Source organism: Littorina saxatilis, linkage group LG1, assembly GCF_037325665.1.
Source record: "Littorina saxatilis isolate snail1 linkage group LG1, US_GU_Lsax_2.0, whole genome shotgun sequence".
Classification (NCBI taxonomy): Eukaryota; Metazoa; Mollusca; class Gastropoda; order Littorinimorpha; family Littorinidae; genus Littorina; species Littorina saxatilis.
This window is the reverse complement of record NC_090245.1, coordinates 15,334,406-15,353,215: the sequence shown is the minus strand read 5'-3', so window position 1 is coordinate 15,353,215 and position 18,810 is coordinate 15,334,406. Positions and strand designations below refer to the sequence as shown.

The following is an 18,810-nucleotide window of genomic DNA, read 5'->3' as shown; positions in this document are numbered from 1 at the left end:
TTCATTAAATTGGCATGAAAACAAAGCACAAGGTGAACTGTATGGAAAGAAGGCCAGAAAAAACACATGCAATGACATGAACGCTGAATAACTTGGGAAATTGGTTGAATCGTCTCAAACATATGTCTTTAAAAATCAAAATAAAGAAAAATCTTTGTCCTAAAAAATGCAAATTTTATCAAAACAAATCACAATAACACTTCTAACTTTCAGATGAAAAAAAAAGGAAGTAAGTTGTTATTTAGTGAAAATAACAGTGTTTCAAACTGCAGGTGAGTACGTTACATACAACGAAAAACCAGTGGTTTTTATCTTGGCCGTTTATGTCCATCTCCTCCATGCCACACTGAGTTCTGAGTTCGAGACAGTCAATGCAACTTTGTAGCAGACGATAGAACAGTTGTTTCCATCGTTGGAAGTCAGGAACATGTCGATAAACAACTTTGATTTACGTTGTTACTTTTCGCGGTAACACGAAAGTACACAACAACGAACTTAAGACTTATTTTCATTGCTTTGTCTTCTGTGTTTGTGCATATTTTTTGTTTTAAGTAGTAGATTGTTCTTTCTTGTCCAAGTTTATCGCTTAGTTCAACGTCTGTCATCATTATTAAAAGCGCGGCAAAAGCTAAAACTGCCTACGTGACTCCAAACACGAAAAGTAACATACTCACCGTTGGATCTAAACTTGATCTCAGCCGACTGTTGGGGTGAGGTACTGGTTATCGTGCAGTATGTAAACAATAACTAACACCTTCTCTTTCCCTCTCCATCAAGTTCTTATCCAAGCAGTGTGTGTAGTACGCACAAATACGACGTTTCGACACCAAGTAAAAAAGTGTCCCAACTTCCGGCCCAAAAATCGACGTAAATTCACTCTACTATTGCGCCTTGCTCGAAAACAAAGTCATCAAACCTTTCGGTTTCTACCAGAATAGTAACTGTATTCATATCTGCACCCCGTGTCAGTACTTTCAAAGGTAGAATAAACCATAACTAAGCGTGTGGGGCGTTTGAATGGGGCAAGGGTGGAGTTCGACGCCATTTCTGAGCCGTGACCATATAAAGTGCGCCACACACAAGACAGAAGTCGCAGCACAGGCTTCATGTCTCACCCAGTCACATTATTCTGACACCGGACCAACCAGTCCTAGCACTAACCCCATAATGCCAGACGCCAGGCGGAGCAGCCACTAGATTGCCAATTTTAAAGTCTTAGGTATGACCCGGCCGGGGTTCGAACACACGACCTCCCGATCACGGGGCGGACGCCTTACCACTAGGCCAACCGTGCCGGTAATTCCCCAGTAAGAATCATGGCAACCATAGCAGCAGGTATAGTGTACTCCTATGATTTACAGACACACAGTACTACAATGACGCCAAGAACTCTTTCTCTACAGCCTCAGCAATTTCATCGTCTACGGAACCGATAGAATCAGCGAATGATGTGTTGCTTTCAGAATCAGGAGCAAAGGCGTCAACCGTTTTCGAAAATCTGGACATTTCATTCTCTGTATCTTCAGTCTCTGCTTCTATTTCTTTCTTTTTCTGCTTGTCCAGGTCATCTTCGTTGGAGTCTGGCGATGGCTTGGACTTTCGTCGCAGTTTCCAACCGCGAGGAAGCTCTCCGGCGAGAGAGTCTGATGACGAATCAGTGTCGCTCTGACTTCCCAGAACTGACGTTCGAATTCGTTTAATGCGATCCTCTTCGTCTTCATCATCAGAGTCGCTCCCCTCTTCCGCCATCAAGTCATCCACCTAGGAGCATGGGAAAGATACAATGGCATTAAAAATCTGAACAGTTTATTACTGTTAACAAAGAAGCCTGCCTAAGCGCCCCTCTTCATTAGGGCAGCCTGAGAACCTGTCCCTTGTCAAAAAAAGAAACAAGTTGCGTTAAGCAAAATTACTACATTTAGTCAACCTGTCAAACTTGCAGAATGAAATTAACGCATTTCCCCGAGGCCTTGAGCCAAGAATATGCTCTTGCCACTTTCACGAGAAAAAAAACGTGCGGAAAGTGACAAGCCAGTATAGCGCAGTAGGGTATGGCCTTCTCGCATATATATTATATATATATACCGAGCAACAAAAGAAACGCGAAAAAATTCGTCATTGTTTGATTGACAAAATCTCCAACAATCATAGAGTTAGAATTATTAAACCACAAAAGTTTGATGAAGGCATGTTTGACCTTGCTTTTGTGTGATTATTTTGATGCTGTGACTCACTGACTGTTTTAACACACGGGACAAGCAGGTTTAAGGTTAAACACATAATGCGCACTTGCAGCACGTGCAAGTGGAGCAGGAGAAATCTGATGTGTGAGATGTGTTCACTAAAGCATTAGCAACCAAAAGAGACCATGGCACGCTTGCTGCCAGTCTTACTTTTGAAACAACCAGCATGCCAAGATTGACACCACCAAAATGCCAGGTCGATTTAAAGCTGGGGATGATCCAGAAGCGCTGGCATGTGCTTTAAACGTGCATATGTCAACAGTCTATCACCTTCACCAATGTTCTGTTGACAATGGAAGCACTGCAGTTATGCATCGCGGTGAATTTTTCGCATTACCCCAATAAGACAAGATCGCAATTTCCTGCCACAACGTCTTCAAAATCGATTCAATACAGCCACTGACAATACCAGGAACATCATTGGAAGCCACCAGTGTCCGATCAGTGGCCAGAGAGCGCGATGAAGACTGACTGAGCGAGACCTCCAAAACTTGGTTAACGTTAAACCTGCTTGTCCCGTGTGTTGAAACAGTCGCAGCATCAAAATAATCACACAACAGCTAGGTCAAACATGCCTTCCTCAAACTTTTGTGGTTTGATAATTCTAACTCTATAATTGTTGGAGATTTGGTCAATCAAACATTGCAGAATTTTTCGCGTTTCTTTTGTTGCTCGGTATATCACTTGAAGTTGAAGTGACCAACCAGTATAGCAGAGTAAAGTGCTCAAAGTGAAGCGCACGTTTCTCTATTCTTTTTAACTTTCTGAGCTTCTTTTTAATCCAAACATAACATATCTATATGTTTTTGTAACCATGAAATAATAAAGAATAAGATGAAAATATTTTTAAATCAATTTCTGAACATTTAATTTTATTTTTAAGAAGAATTTTCATATTTTCTGAGCTTGTTTTTTTATCCAAATATAACATATCTATATGTTTTTGGACTCAGGTAATAATACAACAAACGATGAGATTAATTTTGATCAATTTCTAACATTTTTATTTTTATTAATATTTTCAGATTATTAAAATTACCAAACTTATTAATTTATTTTAAAGCCACCAAGCTGAAATGCAATCCCAAAGTCCGGGCTTTGTCGAAGATGGCGTGACAGGGCGGCCTCAACTTTTGTTAAAAGCCAGATATAAAAAAATTGAGAAAAAAACTGTCTGGGGATATCATACACAGAAACTCTCATGTAAAGTTTCATGAAAATCGGACCAGTAGTTTCTTGGGAATCACTCTATACGCACACACATACATACATACATACATACACATACACCACCACCCTCGTCTCAATTCCCAGTCTATGTTAAAACATTTAGTCAAGTTTTGACTAAATGTAAAAAAGAGCCCAATCTATGCAGTCTGGAATGATAAGCAGGGCTGGCCTTTGTCTACAAGTACAAGCAAAACATGAACTTTTACAAAATTAAAGTAAACTTCAACAAATGGTGAAAATGAGCAGCTCAGTAGAAATGACTCTTATTCATCACATGAGCAACCAGACGCAAGATTTCTGTCTGGCATACACACTTGTTAACTGCATCAGTAAGAACTGATGAATGAATAAGTTTGCTTCCCCTCATGTGTGGCATGCAGTCTTCACAACAGCTTACAGAAACTCAGGGCTTAAAAAGGAGGTAGTCTTACAGTAGTCTTAAACTGGAGGCAAATTATGATTGTAAGCTCTTAAAAGGGGGAGACCTTAAATGAAGCCAGAAGGGGTCTTAAAAGTTAAAAGGTGGGTTCGACTGAACCAGTGTCACATAGCGCCAATGTCTTCTTCTTCTTCTTCGTTCGTGGGCTGAAACTCCCACGTACACTCGTGTTTTTTGCACGAGTGAAAATTTACGTGTATGACCATTTTTACCCCGCCATTTAGGCAGCCATACGCCGCTTTCGGAGGAAGCATGCTGGGTATTTTCGTGTTTCTATAACCCACCGAACTCTGACATGGATTACAGGATCTTTTCCGTGCGCACTTGGTCTTGTGCTTGCGTGTACACACGAAGGGGGATAAGCCACTAGCAGGTCTGCACATAAGTTGACCTGGGAGATCGGAAAAATCTCCACACTTAACCCACCAGGCGGCCGCGGCCGGGATTCGAACCCTCGACCTTCCGATTAAGAGGCCAACGTCTTACCACCACGCCACAGCGCCCGTCATAGCGCCAATGTAAGATCCTATTTAATATATCAAAAGGCAAGAAAACATAAAGTTCTTTGTTCTCACCTCTTTGTCCATACACTCCAAGTCCTCATCGGAGAAAGCCATCAAGGGATTAACTGTGTCAGCAAAAGAGGCGCCACTTCTCTCTGAGGAATGAGACATCTCGCCATCAGACTGCTGCTCCGTGTTCTCCCAACTGTCATTCTCCCTCTCTGCGCCTTGCTCTTCCGTCGTCTTCTGTCGCTTTTCAGCGCTGAGAGCCTCCCCGTTGGCTGCCCCTTCGTCCGATTCTCCGTCGCCAGCACCACTTTTTCGCTTGCGCTTGCCCTGCTTTGGGTGTCCTTTCCTGGTGGGAACAGGGCTGGAGTCTTCAGAGCCAGGCAAAGGCCCGAGAGAAAAGAGACGCTCGTCGCATCGCTCCCAGCGCTCTGCACACGCCCACAGCCAGTTGACGCTGACTATGTTGACTCCCCGTGTCCTCAGCGCAGTCTTGTGTTTTCCGGTGCCAGGCTTAGCCGCTACCAGGTGTGTGGTTGCTGGGTGTTTCTTGCTTGCCTGCTTGGGCGCAACAATGTTCGCCTGTATCGCAGCACCCAACATTCTGGCCACGTTGTATCCACGACTTCTCTCCGGTGGAGTGTTCAAGGGTACCACTCCGCTGAAAACGATGTTGCAGCCTTTCAGTGTCTTGCGCTTTATGTAGGGAATGAGAGATTTGAGGTCGGGGAGAGAACGTTTGGAGGTGGGTGCGACCTCTGCCGATGACAGCTGCTTTCCCTCGTCGAACATGGAGTAGTAGGCCTTGTGGATGCGAGTGAGAATCTCTTCCAGGTGAAGAAGATAGTCATCATCATCCACCCACTCTAGCTCATCTTCACCACTCTCCTTAGCTTCTTCCTGCTGCACCGTGTCTTTTGTCTTCCTGGGGTCAGCAACCTCTAGATTTGCTGCCTCTTCCCCTCTTGCGTTACCCTCCTTTGCATTCTCTCCACCTGGGCAATTTTTTTCTGTCACACTAGCAGTCTTCTTTTCCTCCTCCCCTACACCCTCCGTTTTCCCTTTCTGTGTCAACTCTTTACTTTCTGTTGTCCTTCCTCCATCCGTGTCTTCTGTGTCCATTGGAGCACTGCTGCCTTCGTCCCAACCATCTGAATCTGAGTCACTGGACAAACTAAGGTCTTGCGCCAGCTGTTCTGCTTTCATTTTGTCATTTTCCTCAACAGTTTTATCAGAGTCTGGCTCCCTGCTAACATCAGTGACCGTCTTCGTCTTGCAATCATCTCCTTCTGCTGATGAAGGCATCTGCTGTTCTGTCTTTGTTTGTTCGCCAGGTTGACTTTCTGTAATACATTGCTTTACTGCTGCCTCAGTCGGTGTAGGATCCTGTATTCCTGCCTCAGAATCCTCAGTAGTTTGTTTCCCTGCTGCTTTGCTCATTTCCTGCGTATTTGCTTCACCATCTTTAGAACCTTGCTCTGCTGCTACTGTGCCACTCATTGAATGTTTCTGTTTGCCTGCCTCAGTGTCTTCAGTAGTTTGCTTCCCTTCTGTTTGGCTCAAATCCTGCTCTACTAATTTGCCATCCTTAGAACCTTGATCCATTGCTGCCTCCTCACTGCCTGAACGCTTTTGTTCTCCGGACTCAGTAGTTTGCTTCCCTTCTGTTTGGCTCAAATCCTGCTCTACTAATTTGCCATCCTTAGAACCTTGATCCATTGCTGCCTCCTCACTGCCTGAACGCTTTTGTTCTCCGGACTCAGTAGTTTGCTTCCCTTCTGTTTGGCTCAAATCCTGCTCTACTAATTTGCCATCCTTAGAACCTTGATCCACTGCTGCCTCCTCACTGCCTGAACGTTTTTGTTCTCCGGACTCAGTGTCTTCAGTAGTTTGCTTCCCTGCTGTTTGGCTCAAATTCTGCTCAACTGATGCGCCATCCTTAGAACCTTGATCCATTGCTGCCTCCTCACTGCCTGAACGTTTTAGTTCTCCGGACTCAGTGTCTTCAGTAGTTTGCTTCCCTTCTGTTTGGCTCAAATCCTGCTCAACTAATTTGCCATCCTTAGAACCTTGCTCTACTGCTGCTGCTGTGCCACCCTCTGAATGTTTCTGTTTGCCTGCCTCAGTGTCTTCAGTAGTTTGCTTCCCTGCTGTTTGGCTCACATCCTGCTCATCCTTAGAACCTTGATCCGCTGCTGCCTCTTTCTTCCCTGAACATTTCTGATCTCCTGTCTTAGTGTCCTGACTCCCCTTACCATCACTACCACTACTGCTTTGCATCTCAGCCTCATCAATTCCACTCACTGTTTTCTCTGCTGAGTTTCCATCAACACCATCACTTTTCTCCACAGTTTTGTCTTTTCCATCGGAACTGTGATCCTCATGGTGGTCGATGACTTTGTGAGTGATGGGGATGCTGTCGTTCTCTGTTTTATCCAGGCCTGGCGGAGCGTTGATGTCGGCGGTACCCTGGAAAAAGCGATATGGCTTGACGTGCACCAAATTTGGTGCGTTGTTCCAAACGTCTTCACGGTCGTCAATGATGCAGACCATGCCGTCTCCGCAAGGAAACAGCGCTCTGGAAACAAACCAAAAATGAGAAAATGAAGAAAGAGTTGGTTTAACCAATGTCATTGACTATGTTTTTTTAGTCAGTCGTTTGACGATGGCTGATATTATAATTGCAATTTAACTTTGAGGGTAAAATCCCAGTCTAATCTATCGTGTAAATTCACAAAGTCCTATCAGTGAACATTTTTACATTTCCATTGATAAAAGAGACATAACTATTAACTCTTACAACAGTGCAGTCTAATAAACTGCTGATGTACAGACCAAGGGAGGTAACATACCAGCCCATAATTCAACTTTATTTAATTAATCCACTTATCACATCCCTTTTTTTTTCTTCCTTCATCACCTTGCAGTCTTCTCATTTCATTCGTCCCAAAATATTGTTCTTTCTTTTCCTTTTTTGGGGCTACACATTATCATAGCTTAACCTTTCACCTCTAAATTTTAATAGTTACTACCCCCAGCGCAGTTTTGGAATTCTACCCCATCACTGCCGAATGAACAGAATGAAAAGATAACACTTTCTCAAATAAGAACATTTGTGACCCTCCACCACGAAATGAGTCGCATGTCACCTCGCGCGGTTCTGCGTAAGGCTTAATGTAAGTCCGGGGAGTGTCTGGTAACAGTGTGAGGGTCGGTCACCTTAGTCACAGGCTTATAACTCAAACAGTTTTCGCTCTTTTCTAAAACGGGTTTCACCACAGGATAGAGCATAAAAAACTCTTTAGGAAAATGTAAACATATGAAAATCATGCAAAGGTGACATGTGACTCATTCCGTGGTGGAGGGTCACATTTACACAAAGCTACATTCTCTGGTCTCACATATTTCAGTCTGCATTATCATATGAATTGTAATCCATGTAACAGAGCTACTACTACTGTGACATCTGAAGGAATAAAATATCCTGAGATAAAAAAGCAAAGAAAAACAAGAAGGTCAAAGCCCATACGACTCACATGCTTGACCTTGACATTTACATGACCTTGACCTTCAGGGTCAAGGTCAAATAACTAAACCTAGCAATGACATCATACACTAAGAACTGCTTTACACATTTTTCCTACCAAAATACATGTGACCTTGACCCAAGGTCAAGGTCATCCAAGGTCATGCAACACAAAGCTGTTAATTCAAGACATAGGAAGTACAATGGTGCTTATTGGCTCTTTCTACCATGAGATATGGTCACTTTTAGTGGTTCACTACCTTATTTTGGTCACATTTCATAAGGGTCAAAGTGACCTTGACCATATGTGACCAAATGTGTCTCATGATGAAAGCATAACATGTGCCCCACATAATTTTTAAGTTTGAAACAGTTATCTTCCATAGTTCAGGGTCAAGGTCACTTCAAAATATGTATACAATCCAACTTTGAAGAGCTCCTGTGACCTTGACCTTGAAGCAAGGTAAACCAAACTGGTATCAAAAGATGGGGCTTACTTTGCCCTATCTATATATATATACGACTAGTGTCTGTCTGTCTGTCTGTCTGTGTGTCTGTGCGCGATGCGCGGCCAAGGTTCTCGATGGATCTGCTTCAAATTTGGTGGGCTTATTCAGAGAGACCCCGGACACAACCTCATCGATGAGATATTTCAACAAGTGCTCTCAGCGCGCAGCGCGGAACCGATTTTGGTTCCACCTCAGCTATTTTGGTTCCACCTCAGCTTACCCGGGCCCCCATACCGACACACCATAGCCGCTACACCACATCACAACGCCAAAGTTCTCGGTGGATCTTTTTCAAATTTGGACACCGTATTCAGCTACACCCCGGACACAATATCATCGATGAGATATTTCAACACGGGCTCTCAGCGCGCAGCGCTGAACTCATTTTCGTTTTTGCGTTCATTTCACCATTATAAGTAACTCTTCCTTATCTTCTCCAGTGTTTGGCGTTTATCTCCCTTCCTTCGTGTGGCTTTCCCGTTCAGTTCTAAGTTACTATTACTATTTTTAGAATGTCACTGCGCTGTCCACTGCGCTGTCCACAACGCTTCCCTTGCACCCGTAAGTTGTTCTTACTGTCAAAGTGAAAAGGTCGAATCAATTTATAGCCACGCGAAAAATACACTCTCACCTATCTCTATATATTTATAGATACAGATATGCATATATATATACGGCTTCTCTGTGTGTGTGTGTGTTTGTGTGTGTGTGTAGGCAAAAACCTATGTATTATAGAGTTCTGTTTGTGATGGGGTCTAGCGGCTTTTGTCTGTCTGTATGTTCTGGCATGTGAGAAGCCACAGCAGATAATATAGGGCTAAGAAATAAGCTCTAAAATTCTCAATCCCGTTTGACAGGACTTCGCCTTTCAAAGGTGATTGTGGTGAACCGCCACGCTGTCTGTCTCTGTCGCACCGTTCACCCCAAATTCCCGTTTCTGAGGTACTATTTTTAGAATGTCACTGCGCTGTCCAGAACGCTTCCCTTGCACCCGTAAGTTGTTCGTACTGTCAAAGTGAAAAGGTCGAATCAATTTATAGCCACGCAAAAAATACACTCACCTATCTCTATATATTTATAGATATAGATATACATATTATATATATACGGCTTCTCTGTGTGTGTGTTTGTGTGTGTGTGTGGGAAAAAACCTGTTGATTGTAGAGTTCTGTTTGTGATGGGGTCTAGCGGCTTTTGTCTGTCTGTATGTTCTGGCATTTGAGAAGCCACAACAGAAAATATAGGGCTAAGAAATAAGCTCTAAAATTCTCAATCCCGTGTGACAGGACTTCGCTTGCAGAGGTGATTGTGATGAACCGCCACGCTGTCTGTCTCTGTCTCGCGATTCACCCCGGCGAAGCCGGGTATTCCTCTAGTATATCATATATAGGTGAGGTATTAAATCTCAAAAACTTCAGAGAAAATGCGAAAATGTGAAAAATGGTCGTTTTTAAGACAACAATTACGGCCCCTGTGACCTTGAACTTGAAGTGAGGTCAAGTTGCCGCACATGTTTTTTGAGATCTTGTAACCATAAACCATCAGGCCACATCAGGTGTTGATAGACTTAATAGTGTCCAAGAAAATCCAACGTTAAAGTTTTCCGGCCGGCCGGACGGCCGGACGGGGGGGACGGACGGACGGACGACTCGGGTGAGTACATAGACTCACTTTTGCTTCGCATGTGAGTCAAAAAGCCCAAAACTTGCTTTCTGCCACCAAACTTATAAACCGAGTGAAATAAAGAAAGAACCTCAGAGTCACAGTTTTGTCAGGCTTTTCTTTTTGTCATTGCATAACATTTTCCTTCAAAACCATTCATTCTTCTTTACCACTGCGTATGCTGATGAACAAAATGAAATTTGCCTTTATGCAGTTCAACTGCTCACTGGACTAAGGGAAGTAATATTCTAAAGGAAGGAAAAGCCGTTTTGCCCCAGTAGTCTCCCTTGCTATATTCTCATTCCCAAGGTTCCTTGATTCTAATTCTCGGTTTTACAATATTTGCCTTCTCTGATTTTAAATCAATTCTTCTCTACACTTATTTTTCACCAGAGAACTAAGTTATGCACCAGACATGAATATGTATGGTTATCAGTTATCATATATTGGTTTAAATTTATTTTCATCCATCACTTTCCTTCCCTAGTCTTTTTCTTTTAAGTTTTATACTTTTCTGTCTCAATCTCTCTCTCTCTATTTCTTCTCTCTCTTTCTTCTGTTTTGTATCAAAGGTTTTTCAAGTCTTCATATTCAGTTTAAACAAAATATGTGATTTGGGTTTTATTCTTCTTATGTTTGCTGCCCTTAAATGAATGTCAATTTTTGATCAACCACTGTGCAAGTTTAGGATTGATATTAGCGTATGTCACTTTTTCTCTGTACATGTTAAAAGGCCATGTTGGAAGATTTTAACCGTTACCCTTTGGAAAGAAAAGTCTGAGTTCTCTATAAGCAATTTAAAATCATTGCTTATGTTTCAAGGTAAAACTACTCTGTCCTTTGGATCATGCTTACTTCAGGTTTGCAGTCTTGGACTGAGGATCGAAACACTCATCGCGTGAGAGAATCCTGTGTGAGAAGAACTTTTCGTCGGGGTCGATCAGACGTGCAACGGTGTGAGCATACAGGCGTACGCCAAACGTGCAGATGTGAAGTTCAAACATCTGTGAAATGTGCTCCAGAAACTTGCGGGTGTATGGTCGAAATTTTGTGTGGTACCACGTTTGATGAGGTCCCTGACACATCTGGAAGTGGAAGACATCCTGGAGAAGAAGAAGAAAAAACCACGCTTGAATGTCTCACAGATGTAGAAACACACTGTGTAAGTTAAATTAGGACAGAACTAAAAAGAGCTGCCACCTAGAAAGACTACGAAGACCAATGTGGTTTGCTAGGCAATGAAAGCATGTCACTATAGTATGTCATTTACAGCTAGAGAAAGAAGAACTGTGTTTGTGTACTCTCATTATCAGTCCACGGAGTAAGTATTTCATTCATTTCTGTTCACACTGGTTTGCATCTCCTCCATGGTCTACAGATACCTGTGGGTACACTCAAGCTAAGTGATAATGGCGAATTATCTCCCTTGCACACTGGACAAAAACATGTAAGAAATTAAGCAGATCAACAGGCAGTGCAACACACCTTGAGGTTGGCGGGGATGTTGTCATTAGTGGTGTGTATGAGCGTCTGATCAAGATCCACCAGTAACACCAACTTTCTCGTTTTCAGCAGTCGCGTCTCATCTTCTCTCCCCAACTCCAGAGCTTGCTGCAATAACAAAACTGACAGCATTACATTCTTCATTCACACTGACCAATTCTGCTTTATCATGGAACTGGAAAAGACCTACAAACAGTTGTGTGCGCAAGAACAAAAGTCTTTTTGGTTAAATTGATTTGTAGGTCTGCATTTGACTGTCAATTTTAATGTCCTCCATCATCCACCCCCGTACTGCAATCTTTAAAGAAAAAATACACCTCGAAAAATGAAAATATGAATATTTGTAAGTTTTCTTTGAAGTTTTGGGGTACTTTCTAGAAAAAAAGCATGAAAAAGCACCTGCATGCCCAGATTTTGACCAAGCAAGTAATATTTTCATAAAAAAAGACCAATTTTTTCCAAAAAGTACAAAAATTACACCCCATGCTCCATGAAATTAGAAAGACAGTTTTGAAGCCACAGGCTTCAAAGTTTTTGCAAATTACTCCCAGATATCAGTATCAGACTTATACAGAGCCGTTTTGACCAAATTACCCCAGTTCAAATTCAGCAACAAAAATTGAGAAATATACATTTTTAGCCCCCAAAATACCCATTCAGGCTTATATTATATTCTGTAAAAAAAAAATTGATGGATTTTTACAAAAACGCCTTGTAAAAGTCTAGAAAAATCAAATCTAACTCCTGCAAACAAAAAATTATAACTCTATTGCAAGTAGTTCTGAAGAAATATCATTGCCCGCGTTGTTACTGTCCTTGAAAACCCAACTTCAGGGAAAATTGCATTTGAAAGTTTGTGAAGTGTTTCTCTTCACATTATGAAGACAAATTGTTGAAAAATAAGAATGGGTGTGTTCCTATATTGTTCAGTCTTTTTCAAATGATTTTGGTGGTTATTCCTCTCCATCCCCCATCAGTCCAGCACCGTACACCTCCCCCTCCTGGTCTTCTTGCTGCTCCAACTGACGTTGGCGACCAACACATCTTGAGTTGTCACGAAAAAAAAATATGTAGGCTACTGTTTGCTATTTTGTGTGTGCAATTTTGTTCATGTTTTTTGAAGCATAGAACCATAATCAGTCACATTCATGCTCATTTTTTGAAGTAGCATCACTATTTTTTTTTAAAACAATGATTTTTTTCAAAAAGGTCCCCAAAATAGACATTTTGCTGCACCTCTTTGTAAAAAAATAGTTGAAGCTGCAGGTTCAAAAAATGTCATAATGTCTTGACAAGTAGCTATTACCAGTAGTTGCAAAGCTTTTTTTTTTAAATGAATATCAGCCTTAGTTCTCAGTCAGGAAAAAATATTGGGCGACATTATATTTTTTGCATTTTTTTTTAAAAGGTGAAGGTCACTTTTCCAAACATGGAACATTTTGCCTGTGAAAGTATCCTTCGCTAGCTCTGTATTGTGTCCGTTGAGCGGTATAAACAGACTTTATTTTCATGACTGTGACATCGTCAAAATAAAAGGGAATTCCCGCTGAGTACGGTGCATGCAATAAATCTGACAAACTCATCAATATGTAGCTGCTGCTCTGCCGTGAAAAAAATCGATTTTTCACAAAGTTTGCAGATTTTTAGCATTCACTCACTTTGCAAATCATCACTTTATTGAAAAAAAGAGGATGCAATTGACAAAATAAACAACATGCAGTTATTCCAGGGTGTTCAAAGTACCTAAATATGCTGAAAACCCAAATCACATCATGGTACTATTTTGGATCAAAATTCCGTGCCACCTCTGCCCTTAAAATGGTAAAAGCACGTGTACCAGATGCAAAAGTTTTTGTTAACAGAAGTACCACAACTTCAGTCAACAGCTAACTTTTTTTGATTTTAAGTCATAAACAAGAAGCATTTTTCTTAGATTGTACATCTCGAAATAATTCAGAATTATCAGCACACAAAAAACACCATCACAATGAATCAAAGATCGTTTGATTTGGGTATGTGTGCAAGGTTAATTTGATAAAACAACCAACCTCTTGGCTGACAATCAACTCAGGGATGTTGTGCACCATTGCCACAGAAGCAGACATTGTCTCTTTCCAATCTCCAGCAATACCTGGCTCCCTGTAAAGTTAAAGTAAACAGTTCAACAATTATTCCTTGTGTCCAGAAATCATAAAAAAATTAAGATGACATCTATACCAGTGCTTCAGTTTATTTGCATTCTATTCATTTCTCTCACACTTGGTGTGTGTGTGCTCACGAGTCACTATTTCACAATTCACCAGTATTGGCGTTAACCGGTATTTACCGGTTGAAATGAGAAAATACGGGAACAAAAACGGCTGCCGGTATGACCTACCGGTTGATTTTTGAACTACCGGTTTTTTGTGTGCTGATAAAACCACAAAACCAGTACTCAGTTGGACCCTTTCTGGTTCCGATGACCAGCCTACCGTTTTTTTCTCTCGACTGTTTGCAACATTTAAGTTTGCGTACCGGTTTGAAAAAACACTAGCTCCATCACTGAATTCACACAGCATGACTGTTCATTAATGACAACTCATTTAACTGAAGCAAGAAGATACAGATTCTTGTGGAAAAGTTGGAGAATAAATACTCTTAGTCCATATCAATTACCTTCTCAAATCTGCACCACAGTCAGCACACATGTCTTTCATGACAGTGGGGTGTGTACATCCTCCAGACTCTTGATGACGTAATGTTACCAGTGCATTCCTGCAATCAAACAAATGATTTTTTATGTTACCAGTGCATTCCTGCAATCAAACATTTTCACTCATCATGTTCCACTTTCAGTCAAATTTATTGTGACTAAATTTGGCATCTGCTTTCAAATTGGTTTATGACAGTGTGAAGCTCATGGTCAAAGCATCTTCACTTTCATTAAAATGAAATTGTCAACAACACACTCATTGGTCTCATAGTCAACTCCAATTTGACCCAAACTGGGTGCATAGCTCCTGTATTTCCTGTAGTTTTGTTCCATGTACACAGGGAATGCATCTAGATGCAGTTCCATGTGGAAGACAGATCACACTCAATCTTGTGTCTTACGCAAGATTGCTGTAAAGCGGCTGAGTTCAGTTTCACTTTGGTAAGACTAAAATGCTGCTACTGCCGTGATCAAACTCACAGGCACTTATTACTTGACTACCCAGCAGGTAAGTAAGGAAAGTATGCAAATGACAGACCTTGATACTGACACTAGTGAGTAGTGACACTGTGTATTGAGGCTGTAATTTGACTCTAATTCTAAGGCCCCCCCAAAAAAGGTGTAGTTAAGCGTAACATAGCCAAAAAAATAGGGTAGGAAGGTAGGCAATCACTTTTTTTTTTTAACTTTTTTTTTCTAATGTGTACAAATTAAACCTACTTGACAGGGAAATAAGTGTGCAACTCGAGCGCTTTCGCTTTCATTGCGTTTTCTGCACTGGTTTTTTATTTATTTATATATTTTTTTTTTTAATGTAATAAAAAGTTATAGGGTCGGCCCCTAAAAATAGGGTAGGTCGGGTTACCGTAACCACACCTATTTTTTTTTTTTAGGCCTAAACGGTAAACCACCTTCTTGACTTCTTATTTTCACATGACTGTTTTTTGGGGTTACATCTTTACAAGCTTCCCAGTATGTTTGAAACAAGGAGAAACACTGACATTGGTGACAGTGACACTCAAGTGACAGACCTCTGTAACTGTTTTGGAAACAAAATGTGTTTAACAAACTTAACTTTAAGCGTACTTATTAATCAACTCTTATGGTAATCTTGAACTTAAGCGTGTTAAATTCATAGCTCAGAATCCAGTGACATTCTTTACTTATTTTTGATACAAGTCCATGTAACTGTAAGCAAGCCAAAGAACATTTGTCGTGAAATTAATTGACGGATTGAGCTTCAAACTTAAGCATAATTAATTAATTTGTTCAATCGACAAAAATGCACCGAAAATGGCGTACGTTGTCAACCATGGGACATCATTTACACGAAAGAGTTGTCTCCCTTGTTCGCTCATACGGATAATTCCTTCTTTGACCCATGTAAACGAAATGCATTCGTACAGTTCATTCCGTAAAGAATCAAAAGGATCTAAAAATGACTTGTTATGATTAGGCTTAAAAAAAAAATAGGTGTGGTTACGGTAACCCGACCTACCCTATTTTTAGGGGCCGACCCTATAACTTTTTAATTACATTTGTCACCACAACAAAAAAACAAAAAAAACAAAAAAAACGAGTGCAGAAAACGCAATGAAAGCGAAAGCGCTCGAGTCGCACACTTATTTCCCTGTCAAGTAGGTTTAATTTGTACACATTAGAAAAAAAAAGTTTAAAAAAAAAAAAGATTGCCTACCTTCCTAACCTATTTTTTCTGGCTATGTTACCTTAACCACACCTTTTTTTTTTGTTTTTTTGCCTTACTAAGTTACAAGTGCTGGTTCTACAAATTTGGAGACTTAAATGCCTCTGAATTCTGAGCTATGAATTTAACACGCTAAAGTTCAAGATTACCCCTCTTATTATAGCCAGAAGGATGGCAACTCATCAAAGACAATTTAAATAAAACTAAAAGGAAATTATTTAAAAACGAAGAAAACAAACCCAGGCTCAGCTGCCATGCCCGCGTCAACAAATATTTTGTCGACAATACCAGATGCTGTCGACTTCAGCTTCGCTTGTGATTCTGTATTTTCCACTTCATACAGAGCAAGCACAGCTCCTTTTGTCACCATGCTGTCTTTCTTCACTTTCCATTTCACTAACTTGATGGGAAACTCCCCAGGACACACAATCTGTGTGTAGGCTGCCATCTTGCTTCAAAGGGCAGCAGTGAATGTGTCTTTTTACCAAAACGTTGGGTAAACGTTCCAACATTTTCAAAATCGCTTGTCTAAGGGTTGGTATGCTTGGTTCCTGGCCGGGACGGTTGGTTGTTTAATGACTAGAGATAATTATAGATAATCACCCAGATGGGAATAGTAACTATTTTCACGCGCTGGTAGGTATGTGTGCGTGTTCGTGTCACCGTGACTGAGTCAGTGGGATCTCAACCATTCACTGTTGACTCTTCGCTAGTAGTGCTAGACGGTGGCAGTGCAGCCGCCGGTGTGTGGGGGAGGGGGTGGGGATGGGGGGGGGGGGGAGAGATGTATAGACGTTAACAGGGGGGGGGGGGGGTAATTTTTTTGTTAGAGCTGTGTACCAGTGGAAACAATGTTACACGAGGGATATTTCTTTGCTCAATGGCAACATTTTAACCATCATTGTGTATATATATATCGTGCCGAATTCACGTAATTGCCGATTCCGCGTAATGGGCAAGATTTTTGCCCATTTCGCGTAATCGGCAAAACGCTGCCCAATACGTGAAATCGGCAGCGTTTTGCCGAAATCGCGTAAAGCGGGCTTCTAAAATGTGCCCATTTTGCGAAATCGGCAGCCACTTTTTGGTTTTAAAGTTCTCAAATGCCTGGGATATCATCACACTTAGACAACTAGATACTCGAATGGATAGATATTGCAATAATCGATAAGTTATGGCAAGCTACTGCAGAAAGTGTAGTTTTTGTGCATTTCCGGAGTTATGCTCGACACTGACAGACCGACATAGACCATACAAAACATAGTGGGGAGGTAAAGCAATGTTAATGCAACTGTTCTGGTGACACAAAAAGTAACAGACTGGCTGTCTCTTTTGCGAAATGGGCAAATTTTAGAAGCCCTTCCGCATTTTCGGCAAAACGCTGCCGATTTCACGTAATGGGCAGCGTTTTGCCAATTACGCGAAATGGGCAAAAATGTTGCCGATTCCGCGAATTCGGCAATTCCGTGAATTCGGCACGACATATATAAACGGTGAGTACACTGAGAATTCTTTTGTTTTTCAACTTTGTTCATCTCACCAGAGACATAGATAGAATAATCTCACCAGAGACATAGATAGAATAATCTCACCAGAGACATAGATAGAATAATCTCACCAGAGACATAGATAGAATAATCTCACCAGAGACATAGATAGAATAATCTCACCAGAGACATAGATAGAATAATCTCACCAGAGACATAGATAGAATAATCTCACCAGAGACATAGATAGAATAATCTCACCAGAGACATAGATAGAATGTCTCCGATCTCACCACAGTCACTTTGTTATTTAGATTTCATATACATTGATATCATTAAGAAATACTGGTTTCAAATACATTCTTTTGTCTGCAGAGAAAGAATCAGAAATACTCGTGCACATTTTTATTGTCTATGTTCATTACAAACAAGCATTTAAAAAGCATTACTCACGCAACATGGAAACCAGAGGATGTGACATTGCCGTGTAATTTTTTTTTTTTTTTTTTTTGTCCGGACAAAAATGTACACGATGTTTTAGTTGAATTACTTTATCGTTATCTAAATGGCGCATTGATGGCAACAAGTTAAGAGAATACATTTTAATTGCCATTTAATATAAATTATCACCATTTAAAGGACTAAGATTGCATGTCACAAAATGGTAATAACCGGTGTAGGCTGTGCTTGTGTCCCTATACATGTGTGTGTGTGTGTGTGTGTGTTTGTGTGTGTGGGTGTGTGTGTGTGTGTGTGTGTCACCGTGTCTGTGTGTGTGAGCGGTGTGTGTGTGTGTGCCTGTGTGTGTGTGTGTGTATGTGAGTGTGTGTGTGTGTGTCTCGTGTGTGTGTGTGTGTGCCGGTTTGTGTGTGTGTGTGTGTGTGTGTGTGTATGTGTGTGTGTGTGTATGTGTTTGTGTTTGTGTTACCTTTTTTTGTTAAAATTATATCTTTGTTTCAAAGCCCTCTGGGCCCAAAACAATAAAATACTTGACTTGACTTGACTTGTGTGCGTGTGTTCAAGTTGTGTGTGTGACTGTGTCTGTGTGTGTGAGCGGTGTGTCTGTGTGTGTGTGTGTGTGTGTGTGTGTGTGTGTGTATAATGTGTGTGTTTGTGTGTGTGTGTGTGTGCGTGTCTGTGTGTGTGTGTGTGTGTGTGTGTATGCTGGGGTTTGAGTGCCGCTGTCGGTGTTGCTCTCTCTCTCTCCTTTTATTGTCTCTATTTGTATGTCTTAGTTTAGCAGGGACAGATTGTAAGACTAGGCGTGAGCCTAAAATCTCCATCCTTGAGTAATAAAGTTCGTTC

At 41.2% G+C, this 18,810-nt stretch overlaps 1 protein-coding gene across 1 annotated transcript; it reads right to left on the bottom strand.

Moving 5' to 3' along the window:
* Positions 1-347: 347 nt before the first annotated feature.
* LOC138962776 (RNA polymerase II subunit A C-terminal domain phosphatase-like) lies at positions 348-16,472 on the bottom strand. The gene is made up of 7 exons (XM_070334737.1): positions 16,258-16,472; positions 14,277-14,375; positions 13,670-13,760; positions 11,604-11,729; positions 10,974-11,221; positions 4,488-6,999; positions 348-1,761 (listed from the first exon to the last, which is right to left on the bottom strand). The coding sequence occupies exons 1-7, from the start codon at positions 16,464-16,466 to the stop codon at positions 1,372-1,374; spliced, it is 3,675 nt and encodes a 1,224-aa protein (XP_070190838.1). The 5' UTR covers positions 16,467-16,472; the 3' UTR covers positions 348-1,371.
* Positions 16,473-18,810: the final 2,338 nt, after the last annotated feature.

Bases quoted from the DNA above. Each gene is read 5' to 3' on its own strand.
- LOC138962776 (XM_070334737.1), bottom strand. From the start codon at position 16,466: ATGGCAGCCTACACACAGATTGTGTGTCCTGGGGAGTTTCCCATCAAG. The intron at 13,761-14,276 runs GTAATTGATATG...TTAACTTTACAG, and splicing joins TGTGGTGCAGATTTGAGAAG to GGAGCCAGGTATTGCTGGAG. The intron at 11,730-13,669 runs GTTGGTTGTTTT...TTGTTATTGCAG, and splicing joins AGTTGATTGTCAGCCAAGAG to CAAGCTCTGGAGTTGGGGAG.